Raw genomic sequence first — 16900 nt, forward strand, 5'->3', positions numbered from 1 at the left:
ATGAATAATGGCTGCTGTCCCTCCTTCATTTTGTCTGATGGTGCACTGGAGGTTGGGAAACCATTTGCTCAATGAATGTATTAAAAGCACAGCAACAAGGAAATGTATTCATCAAAACACATTGAAAATAGTGTACCTCTAACCTTTAAAGACATGAAAACATTTATCATGAACAAAATTATTCATATAGTCTAATGTAGAGTATACAATGTGCACAAGAGACATCAAAACTAAATTCTAAATTAAAAGTCAATTTTATTTTAATATACAACATCAGGGGTTGAAACAAATACAAAAAGTCCAGATTTTAACACAGTAATTACAAACAAAAATCAACATTGAAGAGAGTTTTAGGCATGCAACTTAAAAAACTGAAGTCATTCATATCTGTGTACATGCTCAGCTTCTAGAATGTAAACTCCCCCCAGGTTTCTAAAACCCCCAATTCCCAACAGAAACAATGAGAACGTGATTTCCAGCCCTCATATCACTCTTGGGCTGCTGCCCAGGTGAGGCAACAAAGACTGCTTAGTTAAGGAAAAGGTTAAATGTCAAAAGTGATTGTTGCTTTGAGGCACAATATGAGCCCAAGCCTTCATGCTCTACTATGAGGCTCAATCTCAGGAGACTAGGCTGTCTGTGGAATACCAGTTTTTTCTTCAAATTAGCAGCACAATTAAAGGATAAATCTGGTGATATTCAGTATTTTTTCTTTTTGTCAACAAATCCCATATGCAATACTTGTTAGTAGATCAACAATGTTGATCTACTAACAAGTATTGTGTGCATATCCAAAGCCTGATATACCTTGTCATCTTGTTTCTGTGCCATAGACCTCTGTTGTTGTCCAAAAGTATGAAAAACATATCAGTGAGCCACATTATTGTACTGGGTGACATGTTCTTTCATAACCATGAACACATACACTTTAGTTTATTTAGACTCACCTACTGTCGGAAATACTCACTAAACAACACCAAATGTGAATTCATCCACCCCTACAAATGCACTATTTTCTCCTGTTTGAGTAATGTATGCTTAAAACTACAGTGACCTGTTGCTTTAGGAAATTACTGAACCTTTTTAAAGAAAAACTAAACCATATATTTTAGTTATTTTTAGGGCCCGAGCACGAAAGTGCCAGGGGCCCAACTGGCTCTGGCACTGAAAGTGTGGCCTGAGCACTGCATGGTGCGAAGGCCCTCTCGTAACTGAGGGAATTATTAGGGCCCAAGTACTGCATGGTGCGAAGGCCCTCTTGTAATTAAAGTAAATATTATTATTGGGGCCCGAGCACGAACGGTCCCCGGCACTGAAAGTGCAAGGAACCTATTGTTTTTGTAAAGATTATTATTATTATTATTATTATTATTATTATTATTATTATTATTATTATTGTTATTATTAGGGCCTGAGCATGAAAGTGCCAGGGGCCCAACGGTCCCACACTGTCTTCAATGCATGAGGTGCAAAGGCCCATTCATTGCTGCTTGCAGCTTTAAATAAAAATTGGTTCAGTAGGAACCATAGCCTGTATTTAAAGATGGATGAAGCAGGCTATGACAGTGTGACATCACCCACGAGTTTGCATTGGAGCCGGTTTGAAGCCAAGAGCTGCAGTTATGGATGCTTGGCTCCATCTTTTCTGTTTGGAGTCAGGACCTTTCAAATAGTGTGGGGTATTGCCTTTCACGCTCTGGAAACACGCCCCGCTAGTTCGGACTGAAGCCAACACAAGCTTACTTGGGCTAATGATAGCTACTTTAACTGATGCTACTTTAAATGATGCTAGCAGGACAGGTATCATGATCAAGTAACACTAAACTTAATGAAATACTGCGACTATAGTGCAACTCAGTGTGAGTCCCAGAGCCAGGAGAGCAGCAGGTGAGCCAACTATCAATCACAGCTGTCAATCAACGCCCACATGGCAGACATCAAAGCTACTGTAAGTCTTCAAATCTTGTTAATAGAGCAACAATTTCAAAAATGACCACCAACATACTTATTAGAGGGCCTGAATTTGTTCTTGTTGACATGTTAACAAAAATGACTGACTTGGTGTTTCTAGAGAGAAGTTGACATTTTTTGAATGTGAGTCAGCTAGAGCCAGCATCTAGTGGCCATCGGTGGTATTGCACTATAAGGGACTTCCACATTGGCTTCAGCGTCAAGTCGTGGTAGTTGCCACTTGGTAGGAATCATTAGACTTGGAGCTGAGTCACAAACAGGGTAGGGAAGTCAGAAAGTATTGAGAGACGGACTAACACTAAGACTTGTTTTTTTTGGTCTTTTCATGGAACTTGCTGACAAAACAAAAAATCAAAAATAACACACAGATCAAATCAGACTTACTTAGAGGTCCCCAGAAATTGGACAGGTCCAGGACATACAGTATTGAGGTTAGCTGGTAATACCAAGAGAAACAAAATGCTACCGGGCTAGCTAGCTAACCTTTCTTTACCCTAAAAATAACTTTTAAAAGAGTACACAAACAAGAAGAACTTGAGAAAACAAAACTTTATTGATGGTTATTGATAAGTGGAAGAACCATAGTACATGCACATACAATGATGGGGTAGGAAGCCTTGTTTTGAACCACAACACCTACTGGAAGCAGTGCTTGTATAAAGTAGTTGCGGAGTCAGACATTCAGCAAAGTGAAGACTAAGAGTCGGCCAGTCTGACCGATGGTCTTCACACACAGCACACAGACGAAAGTTTGAACCAGCTGAGCCAAACTGCCCAGAGGCTCTTACTGCTGCCTTTTTTTTAAATAATGTGATGCATCTGAGAGTTTTTCCTATCTAATTTGTTATAAATACAAAAAGGGAGATATGTAACGACACCACTAATTGGGAATAGTTGTAAACAGAATGTGGCACAGGAAGCGGCCCGTAGGCTGACTTGCAATGCAGCCGTAGCCGAGCTCCTGTTGCCCATGTAGTGCTTTTCAAATACACTACAGATTTATTCCATTAACTTCTATTTACATCATACATTAGCCTGTTCACAAATCCTTTATTTCTCATATTTATTTAATATTGTAATATTCAAACAGTTAGTTTTCAAAGAGTAAAGGTTGAGTTCTAGAAAACAACAAAAAGAATGTCACATTAAGAATGACATGAGAGGAAAGAAAAAGAATCAGAAGTTGCAGAACTGATAAAAAAAAAGTTTAGAAGAAAAATTACAACTACAGCACTGATATGTCTCAGGTTTATGTGAAAATTACAAGTTGCATGTGCAAAATGGTACAATTGACAAAAAAAGGTGAATGAGAGTATCTACATAGTGATTACATTATTTGTAAAGAGTTAATAAAAATCAGAATGATTTGATAGAAAATGAGATAGCTCGCCCTAACAACTGATCTACGTGTCTAAATCTAAAACATTATACCATTGTGTATTTCATATAAGAGAACATCTTCACTGCACAGTTCAAATATAATACATTGTTGGATTATTATACTTTACCCCCCTTAAATTTTAATTATGAAAGAAAAAAAGGCAAAACCAAATTAACAAAAAGATAAAATAGACATAGTAGCTTTGGCCACTGCTATATATATTTTTTTAAATCTCTCCTGTAATATAAAAATCATCAATTATACCAATGAATATATTGGAAGTTTATATAAAAAAACATCTATGTCTGGACGACCAACACTACTCAGAACAGAAGAGAATTAGTGCCACAAAACATTAAATTGTAGTCAGATTTCTGTGATTAAAGTCTGACCTTTTTCTCCAGAATTCCGCCTTTTACTCAGAATTATTATTTTTTCATATGGCCCTAATTCTTTTCCATATCTCTGCATGTGGACTAAGCAATTAAATGGTTGAACAGTTTAGTTGCCATGGCAATCCTTTTTTCCCCTATCTCATAGTTCATATCTATTTTACAATCTTGACTATACACATAAACACACCAGATATGTCAATCCGAACCTTTGGCTTGAAGTGATGTAAGATATAACCACATTATTTAGTCAATAAATCTACAGCCTGAATAACGTGCTGACTCACATCATTCTCTCCCTAAAACTAAACTAAACTACACACCTATGCATATCTATGGAAGCTGAGAGCAGCTGGGATTGCTTACAGCTACTGTCCCCATATTATCTTGGTATCATGACTTAATTAGCCCAAAATGACTGACTAACGAGCGCAGATGCCATCATTAGAGAAACAAGAAAACCTTACAATGCACACAGTGCAATCTGTGGTGGTGTAGAGTAACTAAATACATTTATGCAAGTGCTGCAGTGACAGCTCTAGTTACTTTGCATATTAAAATTTTACTTACAAAACATATGAGGCAGTGTTGTTGATTGAACAACCCAACACTGTATAAATTAACTCCACCTCCAAGAGCTACATATTAAAATGTTGCTGACATGTTTATTCATCTGAAATATTAATTCCATATTAATACTTATGCATCAGTGATATTAATCCCAGTATTTTATAATATGACACTCAGGAGACATTCTGCTTAATGAGTATATTTACTTTTGTTACTTGTACTTTTGCTTCAGTAACATTTGGAATGTGGAACCTTTACTTGCAAGTGAGTATTTTCACATTGTTCTAATGCAATAAGCAGTTCTTTTCTTAGTTTGTCACTTGGGGGCAGGAAAACAAGCTGAAATCTGACATCACCTTATTTTAAGTTACAAAAGTGAGCTAACAGTTGTGTATTTACACATTCAGCAGATACAGAGCAACATTAACATTCATTTGAAGTCGTGTTTGTGTCCACTTGATGAATGTAATGTGGTTTTAAAAATCAGTACCAGAGTACCAAAAAAAGCAGGATGGTTATCTTAGAATACTGGTTTGGCAAAATGAGCACAACTAAAACAGATTTTGAGAACTTGAGATGTTGTGTTAAGTTGTAGTCACAAGTAAACAGTTTGTTCTCAAAATAACCACATAAGAAAGTCATGATCTCCAGATAACTGACTTAAAAAATGGCAATCCTGGCTGCTCTAACTTAGCTTCTCTAAGTCATCCCACCCTGCCCTTTAAAATCTCCATGTTTTCCAAGGCTTCTTTAATCCTACCAAAACCAAGAAAAAAAATCTATCATTGCTAAACTGACAGAGGAAGTGCCAAAGGAATCTGAGAGAAGAAAAACATCACTTGACTAGCATAGTCACTTCAACACTCTTACAAAACATAAAAACCCCAAAATGTGACTATGTCCTATCTTACAGGGTTGGAGTTCTATACAAGCCCTAACAATTTGAATCTGATAAATATTTCCTTTGTGTCCTAATTGTCCTAACTCTAGCAGCTCTCTATTAGTACCATGGAAAAACCTCTACAGCTGATAATCTATGTTTAAATCTTTAGAAATTAAAAACCCACAATATCAAAATACACAGCACAAAATATCTGAGGTATAAGATGAAAAATATCAGCTGTCATTTTATTCTTGATCCTTTTTTTTGTACTTCTCTCTTAGGAGATGCTGAAATGATGCACAAACTGCATGTATTGCAATACCCACGCCTCAGTAACGTCTCTCCTATGATAGCTAGTTCCTCTCCTCTCTTTGTCATTCTCATTCACTCACACACTCACACTCACACGCACTTTCTTTCTGTCCTGTTGGAAGGTTGAGTATAGGTTGGAGGTGTTGCTAATAGGGTGCGAAGCGGCTGTAGCCTCCCCGGTATATACTAGCCTGGAGAGAGGAGAGCACCAACCCCACATCATCAGCATGGCTCCGAGTTTTGGCATCTGTCAGCGGGGTGAACGCATTCTGAAACACACACATATATGCACCGACAAACACCACAACACACACATAGGCATATACCCACGAGAGATTGCAACATATTCATAGGAACACCAATGTACACAGACACACACACACACCCACAGACACACAAACACACATAAATCCTTGTTAGCCCCCTCAGTCCAGCACCAACTACAACTAGAGTTTCAACATTACATTACCGTTATTCCAGTGCAAACCCATGGGGGATGAAAAAGACCCATGACCGGAGCAACCATCATGCAGCAAGCACAGCGAGACGCTTCATGCCAGGGGTACATGCCAACAGCTATATGAAAGAAATCCAGTCAATACAACCATGAAAAAGTGGAGTAAATGATGAAACAAAAAATGTAATCAATGGGTGATTTTAAGCAGAATGTGAAGCAGGACTGACAAAATCTTTCACTGGTTGGAGGTGATGGAGATTTTGGAGACTGACCTCCCAAGGAAAACGACAGCAAGTTGTTTGAGCTAATGCCCCAAAACAAACATATGTTTACATTCAAGTAGATAAGACCTCTGTAGTTTATTTTAATCATGACCATAATTGTTCTCTGACCACCAAGAATTTATTACTGTGTCCATGTAACCATGCAAACAAAGGTCCCCTACCTTTAATGAGGTTAACCCAAACCAGGATCTTTCCCTCAACATAATCAAGTTAGGTTTTTGTGCCTTAACCTAACAAAAATATCCCAACGGGTCCTCAGATTATCAAACTTTCTTATCTTTGAAATGGTTTTCTCCTAATTTTGATGTATCTACAATACAATGACAATAAAGGCTTTCTATGCTATTCTATTCTGGAGGGCACAGAAAATTGATGTCCCATCAATAGGGATGTCAGATCAATGCTTATGTGTTGTTCGGGAGTGCATGGGCAAGCAATGTATTTTATCATTTAATTTTAAGGACTTGTTGAATTTTAGCATTTAGTCCTTTTGAACATTTAGGAAATGCCCTTGTCTTCTGTAAAAGCCTTTTCTGGTAGCTTTTCCTAGCACAGGTAGTGTGCATCTCAGGGACTGATGCAGAACAGTGTTGACTTGCTTCAGGGTGCAGTGTGTGGTTGCAGGTACGGAGAGTGTGTTGCAGCAGGTAAAGAGGTGGGTGCTTCTGGAACACACTGTTGAGACTTCTTGGTGTTCTGGACCCAACTCCATGAAACAGCAGTTATTGAGAAGGTGTTTTTGGGTTGCTGCTAATTTAGTGGTTATTTGAAAGACTAGCAGAGCAAGACAAGCAAGAAGGTCGGCAGGACATGACATTCAGATGAAACTGCCAGTGGTGACAGCCAATGTAGTTTAGCCTAAGTAGATTTACTGAAAAAATTTCCTCTCTTACCCCCCTCCCATGGGGGTGGTGGTGTGTCTTCCTCAAGTGCAGGTCCTCTACCAGAGGCCTGGGAGTTTGAGGGTTCTGTGCAGTATCTTAGCTGTTCCTAGGGCTGCGCTCTTCTGGACAGAGACCTCAGATGTTGTACCTGGAATCTGCTGGAACCACTCTCCCAGTTTGTGGCTTACAGCCCCCAGTACTCTGATTACCACTGGCACCACTTTTGCCTTTACTCTCCACATCTTTTCTAGCTCCTCTTTCAGCCCTTGGTATGCTTCTAGTGTTCCTTCTTCCTGATGTTGCTATTGCTTGGGATTGCTACATCTATCACCACTGTTGTTTGTCGATCAACATGTTGTCTGGTTGGTTAGCCATCACCAGCTTGTCAGTCTGGATCTGGAAGGCCCACAGGATCTTAGCTTGGTCATTCTCAACCACCTTAGGAGGTGTCTTCCATTCTGACCTTGGGACTTCCAGCCCATACTCAGTGCAGATGTTCCTGTACACTATGCCAGCCACTTGGTTATGGCATTCCATGTACGTTGTTCCTGCCTGCATCTTACACCCTACTATTATGTGCTGAACTGTCTCAGGAGCACCTTTGCATAGCCTGCACCTGGGGTCCTGTCTGGTGCGGTAGATCCCTGCCTCTATTGATCTTGTACTAAGTGCCTGTTCTTGTGCTGCCATGATTGGTGCTTCTGTGCTGTCCTTCAGCCCAGCCTTTTCCAGCCACTGGTAGGATTTCTTGATATCAGCCACTTCTTCTACTTGTCGGTGGTACATGCCGTGTAGGGGGTTGTTCCTCCATGATGATTCCTTCTCCTCCTCTGCATCATCGGGTTTCTGCTGCTTGAGGTATTCACTTAGCAGTTCATCTTTGGGGGCCATCTTCCTGATGTATTCCTGGATCTTGGCTGTTTTGTCCTGGACAGTGGCTCTGACGCTCACCAGTCCTTGGCCTCCCTTGTTCTGCTTAGTGTACAGTCTCAGGGTGCTGGACTTGGGATGAAACCCTCCATGCATTGTGAGGAGCTTCTTTGTCTTGATATCAGTGGCCTCTATCTCCTCCTTTGGCCAGCTTATTATACCAGCGGGGTATCTTGTTCTTCCCATCCAGCCAACTTTTCAGGACCTGCCTTACTCTCCCTCATGGTTCCCATTTGCCTGCGGGATCCCAAGGTATTTGTAGCTGTCCTGAACATCTGCAATGCTGCCTTCTGGTAGTTCAACCCTTTTGGTTCTGATCATCTTCCCTCTCTTGAATACCATCCGACCACACTTATCTAGTCTGAATGACATTCCGATGTCGTTGCTCTAGATCCTGGTGAGGTGGATCAGTGAGTCACTGTCACGCTCATTCCTGGCATACAGCTTGATGTCATCCATGTAGAGGAGGTGACTGATGGTTGTTTCACTACTGTATACATATATGTATGTCAATGTCATCATAACTATTAACCATAGTTTTTGTTTGTTGCAGTGGCATATGGTGGCAGGAGGAATGAAGCACTTTTAAAATGCAGTGTGGCACTTTTAACATTATCTATTGTTTTATTGTATTAATATTTAACTAAGACTTTGAATGCTATTTGATGCTAGTACTTTTCTATTGTTGGCAAACATGCATTATACAATTTGTTAATTACACAGTAGCCTGATTTTGATTCAGTTTGGAGGTTGGTGTTTGCGACTAATCAGTGTGTTTCGACAATCTTTCCCTCCAGTCCGCCCAGCACTCTTACTCATTTCTTCCCGCCCTCGCCTCCTCCCTGTGGCTGCAGCACCACAAGGGATTTAATTATCAAAATGACTAATTATTTCATTACCAGGGAGTGTGGGGTGAGGTGGTATCCACCAAATTAGAAATGTAATAACTAACATGGACTGGGCTGCCAAGGCATGAAGACATTCATCACCTTTTACAGGCAGGATTAATGTGGCATTTGGACTGCCGTTAGCAGCACAGACAAATTCAATTAAGTTTAAGTGAGGAGATGTCAGCGCTGCAGAAAAGCTCATGCACAGTGACTGAAGAGGTTGGAGTGGGGGAGGGGGGCAGTATGGAGGAGATGAAGGAAGAGTATGTGGAGATTGTGAAGTGCAGTTGGTCAAATTTAATTTATGGGTGTGAGTAGCAATGCACTGGTTTCCACTGTATGACCTAAAAGACTAATTTCCAAAATAAAATTACTCTAGGGTAGGTCTATTCAATGGATACTTCCTTTCTAATCTTCTTTACCTATGTCAAAGACAAAATGGCAGCCAAATATTTTTTTTTCTAATTCCTTTATTTATAATGCTGATTGATGTCACACTTACTGAGCTATCTTTTAAGGTGTTTAAGTTGGCATTCTATAGTCCTGCACATGATGAAAGTACCATTTTCAAAGATTTTTCAAGAAATACACAATGACAAAACTAATTATAGCTGGCACAAATGTTTAAATGTAATGTATGATTGGATTTTGTTTTGTCTGTATTAATACAATACTCACATAACCTAGGTACTTTGAAAGACTTATTGGTTGCTGTAATCACTCCTCCTGTCCATACTGGCTGTGAAGTGATCGCTTCCTAAAGTCTCTCAACTGTAAAAGATGGAGCATAAAATCCATAGTCCTCTTTAAAAGCTTAATATGAAGCTCCAGTAGTGTGAGTTAGACAAATCAAGTGGGTGACTTTGCCTCTCTTTGTGTTTCCATGGACAATGTTTTCTTGCTGAGCCATAGCAGATATTCTTAGGTATGGATGGTTTGGTTGGGTTTTGACAGTCAGCTCTATTTATATTAGGATCCAGTTTGCAGTTGATAAAATTATACTTTTGTCTGTTCTCTGGTCAATATGCTCTCTGTAAGCCAGTGTCTGTACTCAGGTAAAGATCATTTGTGAGGAAAAAGAAACACCACTGGGTTACATTACTCAACCAGCACACGTTTGTTGTGTTTTAGTTTGTTCAACAAGACCAAGGAAGTGGTGACTCTTCTATACAGAAATGATCTAGTTGATTGTGTCACATCAAAGTCAGGTTTGGGGAGCTAGCTTGGAGCAAGTAGCTTGTGAAAAGTAAGTGCAGTTAGTGGGCTACACCTGTTTTTACAATGTGTGAAATAAATTTCATAACTTATGCTGCTCACTACCTTTTGTGGTTATAACCAAATGTTGTGAATATGAGTTACGCTGCCACTCAAAACTGTTTCTTCTTACTTTGTACTTGAAAATGTTGAGCTAAATTGACTTAGATGCAATACTGAATTCAGATTCCATGAGATGCTATGGAACTCCAACACTAATGGATGGATTAAAAAACGGGTCACCCCAGAGACAGGCCCAGAAGCCCAATATGTCATTCCTTTTTGGTAAGTCAAAGACCTCAGTCAAAAATAGATATGTCTTGATCACATTGTTCTGTTTCTGATCCAAATCAACGTTCTCATAATCTTAATCTGCCAAAAGAAAGTCTAATCCAACATTCATTTTAATTATATTTGTATGTATTGCTTCTGCTGTTTTTGACAGTGGACTAACTCTTCTTTAAAGAAATAAGATCTGTTGTTGTATCTGTTTTGCCAAATCCAAAATGAGGACTGTGTGTTGTCTCACACTGTTATATGTTTTAATTGTGACCTGCCTAAGGGACTGCAGATTAAAATTAGCTATAAACTAACTCTGGTACAGTACTTCAAATGGTAACATTTATGTTTAACACTGTACATGGTCCCAATAAATATGTACATAAATAAATCTATTACAGTGGAGTAGCACCAGGGAAGGGATTACTTCATAGCTAGTATGGAGGAATGATTACAGCGACACTCTTTCAATGTACATATGAGATGTACATTGAAAGATGTACATCTTTTACATTAAGACAGACTTGAAAGGATCTGAACGTATCCTTTAGTGATGAGTAGATGCCAATGTCATGCTAATTGTCATGCTAATTGGTCAAAAAGCTTGAAGTGATGTGGTTTTTACTTTAAGCCCATATTATAGAATCTCCTATCTTACTTTTGTGTGTAAATACAAATAAAGATCTGGTCTCTTAAACCAGCCTTATTGGGAGTCAGGGGAACATTTGACAGCATAAGCACAAAGGCGTAAACATGCAAAGTATCTTAGGTCCACATTAACAAAAAATGTGATAATGCAGTGCATCTCAAACCCACATTACTAGCAAAGAGCAAATAAAATACTTCCCTAGTCTCCTTGAACAATTATTTGTATTTGTATTTAAATAAAAGTGGAAATAGGCATAAAAATCATGTTTTTGTATTCATTACACTTTTAATTTTAGAATATTAAAGTGTTAAAATAAGTGCTTTTGAATAAACTATCTTACGAAGGAGGTCCCCACTAGGCAGGTGCAGAGAGCCCAGTATTTGTATTTGTATCTATATTTGTTGAGGCAGCAAAATTATTTGTATTTGTATTTGTATTTGAATAAAAGTGGAAAGAGGTTTAAAAATCCTGTTTTTGTTTTTATTACTTTTATAATGCTTTTCATTTTAGAAAATTAATGTGTTACAATAAGTGTTCATGAATAAACTACTTTGTGAAGGAGGTCCCCACACTGGGTCTCGAACTGGAGTCTCCCAGATCATAGATGACTGTGCTGACCACTGAGCTAAAACTTTCCTCATCGCCTCATTGCAGACAGACCTCTACCTTTTTATACACCCACAACACAGAGACAGCACACTGTGTAACATGTAGGGGGAAACTTCAAAGGTGATTATTGCTTTGCACTTTTGATTTATTGCCTACTTTTTGCAACCTAACTGTGGAAAGGAGAAGGGGACTAACAGATTATGGAGAGTCCTTGGGAGCACTTTGCATGTGTCAGTAGCTCAGCTTTATGTCTGGCGAACACCCCCAACTCCGAGAGTGATGTCCAAATTAGTAAATGTGCATCATGTAGCAGGTGGATATAACTCCCCTAGTTGACACCTGCTGAGAGATGTAACATCAGAGAAGAGGAAAGACAGTGAGGCAACCAATCTGCATGCTGGTATTTGACATGTTTTTTTTTCTTCCCAAAAACAAATAATTTTAAAAATATTTGTATGAAATAAATGCTCATAAAAAAAAAACACTATTTGTGCTTTGCCAAATAACGTATTTGGATTCAGCACCACCCCTAATTTAAAAGCTGCACTAGGCAGTGTCACACCTTGGTGACCTCAAGTGGAAGACTGGGATAGCTGATGGATTTTTGAGAGAATCTGGAGTGGTGACATCTATGAACCAAATCCCATTTTTAGGATCTGCAGGAGATGAAGGTGGTAAAAAGGTACATCTTAGTTTTGGATGCAGCACTCAGTCATTGCTGCTTGGTTAACATGTTCCTTAAGTTTAGATTTGTCATATATCATGTCTCATGCTGCTCACCTAAATTTTAGGATGTAACTACAAGTTGTAAATATCGATTAGGCTGCACTTCCATGCAGTGACTACAGATCTTTTTGTTTAAGTTCTCTCTTTAAAACTAATTAGATTCAGTAATGCGGTTGAGAAGATTCAGATTTGATAAGCCAATTATATGATATACTGTATTCAAATTCCATAAAATGCAATCATATCCCAATGCTAATAGATGAATTAACAAAATGAGCAAACTGGGCACAGACCAATGGGTTTTTCTTTTTAGAAACTCAGAAAGCTCAGTGAAGAGTATTGCAGTGTGCTCCAAGGGTGTGCTCCAATTATCGGGATATCACACTACCCAGCCTCCTTGGCTGGGTAGTGTGGTATCCTAGCCCGTGCCAGAGTGCTGTAAAGGAGACTCTAACCTATTGTTTCAGGGAAGAAGCTATGTGGATTCCATTCTAGTCATGGACCAGTGGACCAGCTCTTTACTCCTTCAAGGATACTAAAGGGTTCATGAGAGTTTGCTCATCCGGTCTACATGTGCTTTGTAGACTTAGAGTAGGGTGTGCCCCTGTGTCTCTGCTTTGAGAGTATGGGCTGCCAGGGCCATTGCTATGTGCCATCTGGGCCTTGTATAATAGAAGTGAGCGCTGTGTCCATATTCTAAGCAAAAAGTAAAACATGATCCCTGTGGGGCATGCATTCTGCCAGGGTTGAATCTTCTCATTGATTCTGTTTGTGATTTTCATGGACAGATTCGCAAGGCACAGCTGGGGAATGGAAAAGGTGACTTCAGGATTGGATCTCTTCTTTTTGTAGATGATATAACTCTTTCAGTGTCAGGGTCCATCCTTCACAAGTGAGGATAGGTTGGTACACAAGGTTGACTAGCAGGTTGGTGTGGCATCAGCAGTAATGTGAAAGCTGTACTGGTCTGCTATAGTGAAGACTGAGTTGAACCAGAAGGCAAAACTTTCAATGTACTGGTATATTTACATTTGAACGCTCACCTGTGGTCATGATTTTCCTTGCAGAGTGGCCTGGCTCATTGTAAAGGACAGGGAAGGAGCTCTAAGTACAAGTGCTGCTCCATTTGCATTGAAATTAGTCAGTTGAGGTGATTTAGATATGTGATGAAGACTCCCGGATGCCCTCTCCCTTTAGAGGTTTTCCAGGCACATCCAGCTGGGTGGATGATTGACCCACCCCGAACAAAACTCAATGGAGGCCGTACTCTCCACTTGGTCAGTTCCAACGTACTCTAAGTATGTTAAGCCCTACGGTGCCTACAGGGTCAAAGTGAAGTGTCAGATAGTACTGTGTTAGGGGAAGATATTGAGTTAATTATGAAAATATGTTGGTTACCACGGTATGACTTGATAGGGCTACCTTTACTGTGATAATATGAAAGGCCTGCTTTATAATGTTTTAATATGGATATGGTCACCTAAACTCAGCTACTAGAGTTAATTATCAGGGTTATGTTACCATTGCCCTCGTTAACAATACAAAATGTGATAATTGGTCAGTTAGCCTTAATTATTCTTACTCCTCTCCTGTCTGTGCACCTAGTGCAGCTCTAATAAATGTAAATATGAATAGAAGACATGACATGCACAGCAAAAGAGCAGCTCAAGTTCAACATGTATTTTGGGGACACACTTTGATGATACAGGACGAAAAACAGCGACATGTGGCAGGCATGATAGTCTTACCATGGCACCAACGCTGTATGTGGCTGCTGGAGTGAGTGTGTGGTTGTAGGGGTCGGCAGCATATACTCGTCCGTAACTGTAGAAACACACAAGATAACAAAAGATGATTAGGTCAAATTACATCCTCGCATTTCCATGCATGGCTCAATACTGAGTCCACATCTTCAAAAAACACTGTCAACTTTACCAACAAACTGCTGGGCACAGTAATTCATTTGACATTCAAAAGCAAAGCCTTCCAGCACACACTAACACAATAACTCATGTCAATCAGAACACAGAGATAAAAACACTAACAACAAGCAACACATGATTATCTTTTTATGGCAGTCTGTGAAGTGAAATCACTTTTTTATTGTGTATAAGTTGTTTTTTAATTGTTGACAGTGATAGAAATGTGTATATTATGTAAACAAACTTTTAATGGACTTTATTTCTGACAGTTTGTCTTTTTTTTGGCTGGTCTGCAACAGCGGGGCCAGCCCCAGATGCGAATGTCTGCCTAACTGGCTGAGCGATGAAATGACACTATTGGTCGGCCGAAGGTGGCTGAAGCTAAGTATCCCAGAATGCATTTTGCACAAACCAGCAGTGATGGTGGAGATTGAGCTGTTGTAATGTTCGCTGTAGGACTGTTAATATGTCTTCTTTTAATATTTTTAAGGTGAGAAAGTAACCATTTAGATTCCCATTATGTGGTCAGTTTAGCCAAATAACACCTATTTGTATATTTGCTCTGATGTTTTGGGATCTGTTTCAGAGCCAATGGCCGGGTGAGACCAGCCGGTCATCTCAGCAGCTAGCAGCCTGACTCCTGAGATGATCAGCTGGTCAACATGTTGTCATCCCGGTGAGAACATGATCCGATGAACTGATCTGGGGGGTGTTCCATCAAGCTGGCTAATGGGATAGCCTGGCTTATTTCAATAAGCCTCGCTAATTTAAGTGACAGTTCCGTTCCATCTCTGCGGCTTATATGAGTCCCAGCTCAGTAACCATGGTAACACTTTTTTATATATGGTCTAGCCATATACAAAGTTTTGACCTAGTCTTGTTTAGTGTGGGGTTGGCTGAATATAGATGTATTTCAACATTAAACATTTGTAGAAAGTGCTGCAGATCCACAGAGTTTTGTTTGTCTGAGTGAAAAAAGTATTCAGGTAATTTGAAGGCTATAGTTATTGAATGCTTTTGAGAAAACAATACAAATGTTCCACAGTTTGGTCCATAATTGTTGCTGTTGTGTTGACTCTGTGAAGAGCTTTGGTGATGCTCAGTATTGAACTCAGTATTGAACCATTCAGGTAACGAATCATTAAAAAAACTAAAGAGATTTAAAGATAGCTTACACCTTATTTGAACAAAGACAATTCAATATTGAACTATATCAATGAAAAGACATTAGGATAAATATAAAATTCATAATGATAGTGCCAAAGTCACCAAGAATGATTATCTAACACTGAAGCTCTGCAGAGATGTTTTGTCTTTTTGGCCAGCACATACTTGTATACTGTATAGTTAATTTGCTCATCAGAGGCTTATGGTTAACAGTCTAAATTAGATACTAACTGATAATTACAAGAAACTTAGTCAAAATGATGACTTTCTGAATCAATATCTGGAAATATTAGTAATTGAAAATTACTGAAAAATTATGAGATTCTAATTGTGGGGTATTAAGGAATACTTATTACATGAGTTAAATTTTAGACTTTTAAAGTTAAAATTAGGAAATATATGTGATAACTTTGAGAAAAAGCCAAAATTATGACACTGTTAGTAAAAATTCTGACTACCTCAAAATGATGAGATACTGTATAGTCATGATAGTTTACAGTCTTTATGACTTTCTGTATCATAATTTTGATTTTGTATCTCAAAAATGTGACCTACCATCAGTATTATATTTTTGTCAATTGTAATAATTGTTCAATTAATTTTTTGGTGGAAGAGGAAAGCCCATTAAAGGTTGAAATCAAAAGGGGTCATTCTCCCACAGAGAGTCAGCCAGTTATATTGGAACTTTTTTCTTTGTGTGCATGCATGTGTGTGTGCATGAATATGAGTGTGAATGCATGTACAAGTGTGCTTTTGGGTCTGTCGGAGAAATATTGAACTCATTAGAAATTACAACATTATTATCCACTGCAACCTTGAGATATGTTTGGACCAGTGTTGAGTGGACCAACATTTTATTCACCGTTTTGTGTCCACTTCCTGTATACAGACCCTTTCAATGTTACTATGTCAATGATTGTGATAAAATAGTCAAGGAAACACTAAGGGAAAATTAACCAAGAATAACAGTTCACACAGAACAGAGAAAGACATAACAACCACAAAACACAATAAAAATAGAACAATCAAGTAATAGGGAGCAAATAAGTTTTCTATTTTCAACCAGAAATAGATGGCACCAGTGTTTATTCCTAGTGAGCAGCCATGGTGTGGCCAACCAGTCCACCCCTCATCCCTTCCTCCCTTCTCTGTCCTAGCCCATTCATGATAAGGACCAATCAGGGGCCAGGGCCTGTGCCCATAATTGAGCTGATTTGCATAGCAGCCCAGTGGTTGAAGCGATTAGAAGTTAATCCCGATTAGTTTTGGACATTGCTATTCACCATGCAGCCCTCTCAACACCCACACTCAGTTCAGCACCGCATTTGACCTATCTTATC

At 39.0% G+C, this 16900-nt stretch overlaps 1 protein-coding gene across 3 annotated transcripts in view; it reads right to left on the reverse strand.

Moving 5' to 3' along the window:
* Positions 1 to 3098: 3098 nt before the first annotated feature.
* The window catches only part of rbfox1 (RNA binding fox-1 homolog 1), a 101713-nt gene continuing 87911 nt past the window's right edge, over positions 3099 to 16900 (reverse strand). For 2 of the 3 annotated variants that reach the window (XM_042393919.1, XM_042393917.1), the window contains exons 11-12: positions 14220 to 14295; positions 3099 to 6085 (exon numbers count right to left, since the gene is read on the reverse strand). In XM_042393919.1, the coding sequence (XP_042249853.1) occupies positions 6035 to 6085; positions 14220 to 14295 (127 nt within the window). In that variant the 3' untranslated portion in view covers positions 3099 to 6034. The remainder of the gene's footprint in view (positions 6086 to 14219; positions 14296 to 16900) is intronic. The other variant, XM_042393920.1, reaches the window with a different exon arrangement.

The sequence above is a fragment of the Thunnus maccoyii genome, chromosome 18, assembly GCF_910596095.1.
Source record: "Thunnus maccoyii chromosome 18, fThuMac1.1, whole genome shotgun sequence".
Taxonomy (NCBI): Eukaryota; Metazoa; Chordata; class Actinopteri; order Scombriformes; family Scombridae; genus Thunnus; species Thunnus maccoyii.